The 8,159-nt window shown below is 47.0% G+C and overlaps 1 protein-coding gene across 2 annotated transcripts; it reads left to right on the top strand.

Moving 5' to 3' along the window:
• Window positions 1–344: 344 nt before the first annotated feature.
• On the top strand, window positions 345–7,434 carry msl2 (Male-specific lethal 2-like 1). Of its 2 annotated transcripts, none has more exons than XM_014159350.3 (3): window positions 345–672; window positions 4,874–6,219; window positions 6,323–7,434. In XM_014159350.3, the coding sequence occupies exons 1-3, from the start codon at window positions 594–596 to the stop codon at window positions 6,632–6,634; spliced, it is 1,737 nt and encodes a 578-aa protein (XP_014014825.1). In that variant the 5' UTR covers window positions 345–593; the 3' UTR covers window positions 6,635–7,434. The 2 variants fall into 2 exon arrangements, with proteins under 2 accessions (XP_014014825.1, NP_001167043.1); NM_001173572.1 differs by having other exon boundaries at window positions 405–1,844.
• The last annotated feature ends 725 nt before the right edge of the window (window positions 7,435–8,159 follow it).

Genomic DNA, 8,159 nt, shown 5'->3' with positions numbered 1-8,159 from the left:
TACATATGGTCCAAAATGTGTCCGATTTGTCCTGATGGTGGCACAGTGGGCGAACAGCTTGAACCCTGGCATTGCCTAGTTAAATGAAGGTTAAATAAAAAATAAATACAATTGCTGCTTGCAGCTTTAATTATTTGTTGCAATTGCTATTAATATGATTACTACCCTCATTAGTATTGCTTGATTACAAACAATATAGTATATTCCTGTCTTTGACCATGTTTACTTTGACAATGCAAGTGTTTACTTTCCATGTTAATATAATATATTGACTTGAGAGAACACTTATGTAACCAAGGAAACCAGTTTGAATTGTATTCTCGCGAGATGTGAGCAACAGCGCCCCCTGTTTGATTGCCTACGGACGGGGGAGGAAAAGGGAGGGGAGAAGAACCTCCGCGGCTAGCGATAGCAGCAGGCTACACAAACCTATTCCAATATTAGCTACTCCAAAAATATACAGGAGTGTTCTTCGAACGCCGACAGAGGACTTCGTAACACCGACTGCTTTTCTGCTCATACCCAGCCAGAGAGGTGGTAAAAAACGAAGGACTAACTCCAGAAAGAGGAAAAGCGGCCTATTTTTGTTCCTGATGCCGCCGCTCCAAACTGGCGCGGCTGGCGTAAATATACTCCGGTGCTCTCACGGGCGCTTATTTTACTTCAACAAAGGTTTCCACACTATCTTTCCATCTCCACTACCTCTTCCAGTATACCCCCTCTTATTAGCTATCCTGCGCTAACTGGCTTTACCTTTAGTTCAGTGCGCTAGCAGGAGCCAAGACGGCCTGTTTTGTTTTCGCGGCGTAGCCGCCATGAACCACAGACAACAACAGAATCTGTGTTGCTCGCTAACATTAGCTATCCCTGCCTATGTGCCCCGAATATGCAGGCCAAAAGGAGAGGAGCCAACTTTAGCTAAGAATGCGAATAATAAAACTGCGAATAAGGATGGTGGAAGGAGGGAGAATGAACGAATGAGTTTTAACTATTAACATTAACAAAGTAGCTATTTTTGAATTTGGTACGAAGGTGTCTAGCAGTGTATAATTGGAGGCCGGAGAAAGAGCGCCACCGACCACACCAGTGACTGTATTGTTGTCGAATAACCAGCGAGTTCTGCTCGCACCACGGATTTCGTGGAAGACATGTGAACGGACTTTGATGAATTAATTCAATTTTGAATACATTTTTTCTCCAGATTTATTTTTATATAGCTAGCTATGCTATTAATGGGATTTACAGTTTTATTTTTATGCCATGATGATCATTTGGGCACATTTTGTGCCATGGAAAAGGGGAAAGCGATAGTCTTAAAGATGGCTTGGTTGTGATTATGAACACAGTAATGTAATGTTCAACCCGTACTACCAGATCATATACTTCATGTGTGTGTGTTTTGTAGTTGTGATTTGCTGCATCACACATCATTTTGCCTATTTGGTGCATATAATATATCTTAGCCAAAATAGTGCTGGTGTCAAGCTAAACTAAGTTAGCAGCTAACTACATCACCCATCTATGCCCTCGACACAGCTCGCCTGCTCCCCGCCTCCTTTGGCCAATAATAAAACGGACAAAAAGAGAGTCGCGAGCCCCATCCCCGCTTAACGGGAGCCACGGGACTTTCGTTGAGGTCGGACCTGTGCGTTTGTTTTGCTTTTTTCTCGGGACTGGATGTTTCTGTCTCTTGGCTGTTGAGATGAACCCGGTGAATGCGACCACACTGTACGTGTCCGCGTGTCGTTCGGTGCTGCAGTGCGACCCTCGCGACCCACGGGCCCTGGCGGAGCTCTACAAGCTGCTCCCGTTCTTCCGCCAGTCGCTGTCCTGCCTCGTGTGTGGTAGGTGCACTGGTATTATTATTTTAACAGCCTCGGTTTCCCTGTAGCTATCCAGCTAACTGCAATAGCTAACTAGCCTAGCTCCCCCCGCCATGACACACCCCCATTTCTATTGAATGTCGGAGCAACTATTTAGCTGATGGCGTAAAGCTGTCTAGCTTCGCAAGCTAGCGACTGCACATTTCACTATGATCCAATAAAATGTATCTCATAGCTACACACACTGATCCAGGGTGGCTAATTTGACCGGTTTGTTTGCATGAGTTAGTTAACAAGTTAGCTATTGGACTGGTTAGTTACATTTCCGCATTCATCATAGCTAGCTAACCTCCCTTCTCCACCTCCATATGTAACTAAATCACTTTCAGACAGGTGCATGTAGGCAGAAGAGGAGTGTCCCCCCCCCACAAAAAAGATGTATATATTCATTAAGCATCCATCGTGTGTGCGCAGTCTTTAAAAATGCATCTCTAGATTAACCCCCCAGTGCGGAGCAGATACACGAGCGCGGTAAAGACTACTAGTGCTGTGTGTTTTCTCATTTTATTATTATTTGGAACGGTTGCCTAAGTATAGATATAGCCTTCCCCGTCACTGTTACAAATTATTAATGAGTATGATGTTCATTCAATGGGGTGACGTTTTTCCCTGTTACTCCAGTCCTCACACGCAATGTTTACTTTGACAGGTGCATAGTAGAATACGTATTTTGTTGTGTGTAGGCAGCGACTCGGGTAACTGCCAAAATAAAGCAAACGCCAACAGTGTCTTAATAGGGCGTTAGGACGAGACGAGCCGGAAAGGTTCTAATGCACCGTGGCATATATTCTACAAGTATCTTCAAATCAAGTTTTATTGGTCACATACACATGGTTAGCAGATGTTAATGCGAGTGTACCAAAATGCTTGTGCTTCTAGTTTAGACCATGCAGTAATATCTAACAAGTAATCTAAACATTTCACAACATCTACCTTATATACACACAAGTGTAAAGGAATGAATAAGAATATGTACATATAAATATATAGATGAGTGATGGCCGAACGGCATAGGCAAGACGCAGTAGATGGTATAGAGTACAGTATATACATATGAGATGAGTAATGTAGGGTATGAAAACATTATATGAAGTGGCATTGTTTAAAGTGGCTAGTGATACATTAAATCAAGATGGCAAGATGCAGTAGATGGGATAGAGTACAGTATATACATATGAGATAAGTAATGTAGGGTATGTAAACATTATATAAAGTAGCATCTTGAACTCTATTGGAAGGATGCAACACCCTCTTCCATGAGAAATTCCATAGTTTGGTGTCTTGTTGATGGTGGTGGAAAACACTAAGGTGCTGCTCTTTAATATCCCATAAGTGTTCAATTGGGTTGAGATGGCATATGATTTACATCGTTTTTAGGCTCATCAAACCATTCAGTGACCACTCGTGCCCTGTGGGTAGACAAAATAATGGCATCCTGGCATTTTTATACGTTACCCTATGCATGACGGTATGTTAATTGTCTAATTTATTTTTATTTTACCTTTATTTAACCAGGTAGGCCAGTTGAGAACAAGTTATCATTTACATTAACCCAGGAACCACACCTGTGTGGAAGCATCTGCTTTCAATATATTTTGTAGCTCTCATTTACTATAGTGTTTCCTTTATTTTGTCAGATACCTGTACATTAGATTTTTGGTGCCATAAAACTGCAGTCTTGTTTAAACCTTTTGTCACACACTTTCATGATACTTTTTCAATTTAGAGTATATTAATGCATTTGGTGTGTGTGACGAGTAGAGGATGCATCCTAGTCTGTCCTGTATCTAAGGCATGTTTGTTGTCCTTTATAAATGGAACTCCCTTCATCCCTCCCGCAAGCCCGCTCTCTCAGCTGCCGTCCCTAACAACCGGCGTAGCTAAGGAAGCTGCTCTCAAAGCACAGCTGTCATCAAGCCTTGCAGAGGGAGTCAGTCTTGAGCTGCCTCTTAATTTTACCTTTTATAAGTGGTTGTAATAAGCATACAGAATAGGAACCTTCTACGCTTACTAACTTGAACCATGTTAAACTACACAGAACAAAAATATATAAGCACATGTAAAGTGTTGGTCCCATGTTTCATGAGCTGAAATAAAAAAATCCCAGAAATGTTCCATACGCACAAAAACGTATTTCTTTCAAATATTATGCACAAATTTGTTTTCGTCCTTGTTAGTGAGCATTTATCCTTTGCCAAGATAATCTATCCACCTGACAGGTGTGGCATATTAAGAAGCTGATTAAACAGCATGATCATTGCACAGGTTCACCTTGTGCTAGGGACAATAAAAGGCAACTTTAAAATGTGCAGTTTTGTCACACAACACAATGCCACAGATGACGAGTATTTATGTCTGTAATAAAGCACTTTTGTGGAGGAAAAACTCATTCTGATTGGCTGGGCCTGGCTCCCCAGTGGTTGGTCCTGGCTACCAAGTGGGTGTGCCTATGCCCTCCAAGGCCCAACCATGGCTGCACCCCAGCCCATTTATGTGGAATCCAAAGAAATCCATAGATTAGGGCCCAATTTATTTAAATTGACTGATTTCCTTATAAGAACTGTGACTCAGTAAAATCTTTGAAATTGTTGCATGTTTCGTTTATATTTTTGTTCAGTATATTAAGATGGCAAAGGGGTTAATTTAAACCTTTATGATTTAAAGTCGTTACACTTAATGTAATGCTATTGCGTTGAGGTTGTGCTCATTGCATTAGAGTTGAATATTCAGAGCTGAACAGCAATTGAATTAATCACTTTTATATATAGCCCACCTCAATACTCATATCAGTCCACCGCTAAGCTTCATATCATCGACTTGTTATGAATAATTATGGCTCCTGTTTATGGTTTGAGTTGTCATGTTGTATGGATGGTTATAATGCTGCCGCTGGAGTGATTTCCCTCAATGGTTCTTCCCCAGTTGAATAAAGGATAAATTAATGTTGTCGTGCCATAAATCACATCTAATTATTCTCTGTCTCTGTCCAGGTAACCTGCTGCAGGACCCCATAGCGCCCACTAACTCCCAGTGCCAGCACTATGTGTGTCGGGGCTGTAAGGGCCAGAGGATGCTGCTCAAGCCGTCCTGTTCCTGGTGTAAAGACTACTCCCGCTTCCAGGAGAACAGGCAGCTCTCCTTATTGGTCCACTGCTACAGGAAACTCTGCCTCTACATCGCTCAATCACCTCTCGCCCCGCACATTGCCAGTGCAGCCAGCGATTCGCCCGACCTCCTCGCCATTCTTAATGAGGGCCTTTCATTGGCCGAAAGCGGGCAGGAAGGGGAGGACACTGAGAGCCAGTCTCCCCCGACGGCCCCCTCAACGTCTGGCCTCAGACCTGATGAGGCTCCGGCTGAAGAGGAGAGCCAGGAGGAGGGCCTTAGCCCTGTGGGCGGGGTTAATGGGCTGCATGACTGTAACGGCCTGACCAATCAGGATGTGCCACCACCTGTTACCTTAGCTACAGGGGGAGGTGTTCTGAAGCAGGAGAGCTTGGGGGAGGAGCTACCTGTGTGTGTTGGCATGTTAGGTAGTGGGGAGGTGGGACTTTGTGACATCAGCACATTTGGGGAGGAGCTTAATAAACATGGCGGAGATACGTTGTTGTTGAGCGTGGAGGAGGTTCTTAGGACCCTGGAGCCTGAACCTGAACCGCCTGACCCCCAGCCAGACTTTCCCTCTATTCCCCCCCACAACGGATCTTACTGCCATCCTACCCATGACTCCCCTTGCCTCACCCCCTCCCTCCCCTCGGAGAACATCCCTAGACTTCCCCTGCCTCTCCCCCAGCCCATCCCTGTTCTCTCTCGCCTACCCCCTCGCTGTCACCGCAAGCGTTCACGCTCTGAGAGCGACAGTGAGAAGGTGCAGCCCCTCCCCATCGCCAGCATCCTCAGAGGCTCACCCCTGAGCACCACCAACGCCTCTCACCTCCCCAACCCAGCAGCCACTGTCAAACGGGAGCCCAAACTTCACTCCGCCATCACCCCGCCTCACCTGGCACCCGTGCCCAACGGAGGGCCTCCAAAGTTGGGAAAGACAATGCTGGTGTCATCCAAGGGCCTGAAGAAGAGCCTGGAGCACCACGGGGGCCCTAAGAAGGCCTACTCCAAGGCCAGGCAGGGAGTCCCCAAGCCCCGCGCACAGCCCCGTGACCGCCTGCCACCCCACCCCCACGGCCATGCTCACCCTCTCTCTCACCCACCCAGCCCCTCCAAGCCCCTGTACAAGAAGCCGGTGGAGAAGAAGGGCTGTAAGTGTGGGAGAGCCACTCAGAACCCCTCTGTTCTCACCTGCAGAGGGCAGCGCTGCCCCTGCTACTCCAACCGCAAGGTGAGTTACTATAGATTTACTATGGCTTGGTCTGAAATGACATTGTTCCCCTGTCCATATGTAGTTCACTGATTGTAAATTATAATAATATTTCTCCTCCAAGGCATGTCTGGACTGTATCTGCCGCGGCTGCCAGAACTCCTACATGGCAAACGGGGAGAAGAAGCTGGAGGCGTTTGCGGTTCCAGAGAAGGCTCTAGAACAGACGCGGCTGACACTCGGCATCAACCTCACCTCCATCACCGCTGCAGCCCTGCGCAGCCCGGCAACCAGCAACACCCAACATGGCAACCAGCTCATCACCACGGCAACAGGAGCGTCTGGGGTGACGGGAGTGTCCTTCCTGTCCGGTGTGGGGGCGGGACATGAAGACAGGGGGTTTGATGATTCGCTGGACATGAGGTTTGACTGTTGAAGACACGTCCTCCTTGGACATTATTGACCAATGGGCTGTGAAGAGGGACCTGGAGGGGCGGGGTTAAGAATAAGGCAGCTACTGTGACGGGCGGGAGAGGAAGTGTGACTAAGAAACACATGCAAACTGTCCAGCCAGCGCCCGGAACGTGCTTTTGGTCTTACGTACTGATGATGGAGGAAGAGGGATATCGTTACTGTATGTTCAGAGATTTCATTTTGTGAGGGTTAGAAGTTTTGTTTTGTACTATCAGTGATGTGTAGGGCATGACGTTTCAGCCTGAGATGGGCTTGTTGCGCTGTTTGTCAGAGGGAGGGGTGGTTCAGTGAAAAGTGAGTGTCCCAAATGGCATCCTATTCCCTAGATAGTGCACTATTTTTGGTCAGGGCCTCAGTCCACTAGATGGGTAATATGGTGTTTGAGGCTGGCCCTGGGTTTGCAGGACACAGACACACATCCATAGACTGGCTGTAATTTATGAACTTTTGTTTTTGTACACAGAACTTATCAAATTCCATTTAAAAGGACATTTTATGATATATTTTATAAGTTACATTAACAACAAACATTTGCAGTATTTATTGGAGGTCACCTAACCTAGGTAGCGGTTGGCCACACCCACTCCAGCTGCCAGCCTATCAGATCCAGTGTGGGCGGTTCTGTCTAAATTATGTCGCTGTCCTGTTAGTGCTAGTTTCTGCTGTCTCCAACTGTCCTTTGGTTTCATTTTCCCTCTGGGCATTTAAAAACCTGTAATATAAGTGTAACATATTTCCACAAAAAAGAAAATCAAAACCTAAGTTGTGTCTCTCTTTTTCACACTCAAACTGAAATCATACCAGACTATTTCAAGTCCAATAAGATAATCACAATTCACTTTGCACAAATTACTTAAAGGAAATTGTTTCATTAGTCATAGAATATTAACCCTCCCGTTGTCTCGGCCGGGTCAGAGCGACCCGCTGGCTCGGCCATGTGTTAGGAGCTGTTCCCCCGCGTCCAGGCCGGGTCAGAGAGACCCCCTGGCTCGGCCATGTGTTAGGAGCTGTTCCCCCGCGTCCAGGCCGGGTCAGAGAGACCCCCTGGCTCGGCCATGTGTTAGGAGCTGTTCCCCCGCGTCCAGGTCGGGTCAGAGAGACCCCCTGGCTCGGCCATGTGTTAGGAGCTGTTCCCCCGCGTCCAGGTCGGGTCAGAGAGACCCCCTGGCTCGGCCATGTGTTAGGAGCTGTTCCCCCCCCGCGTCCCCCGCGTCCAGGCCGGGTCAGAGAGACCCCCTGGACGCGGCTTCGGTGCGGGGGAGACGCTGCCTTCTTTGTATCAAGGGCTTGACAAGCGCCTTTCCCAGCTGCTCCAGGAACACCCTCTTGTTCCGCTTCCGAGGCATCCAGTCTGGCTTGATCTCTCGCCATATGACAAAGGCGTTGTAGGAGGACACGTCGAGGATGTTGTGGAAGATGACCAGGGGCCAGCGGGCAGTCATCCGTCTGCAGCTGTAGGTGCCAATCACCTTGTCTACGTTGTCCAC

The sequence above is a fragment of the Salmo salar genome, chromosome 19 (genome assembly GCF_965601325.2).
Source record: "Salmo salar chromosome 19, fSalSal1, whole genome shotgun sequence".
Classification (NCBI taxonomy): Eukaryota; Metazoa; Chordata; class Actinopteri; order Salmoniformes; family Salmonidae; genus Salmo; species Salmo salar.
The sequence above is the reverse complement of the archived record's forward strand: the minus strand, read 5'-3'. Positions and strand labels throughout refer to the sequence as shown.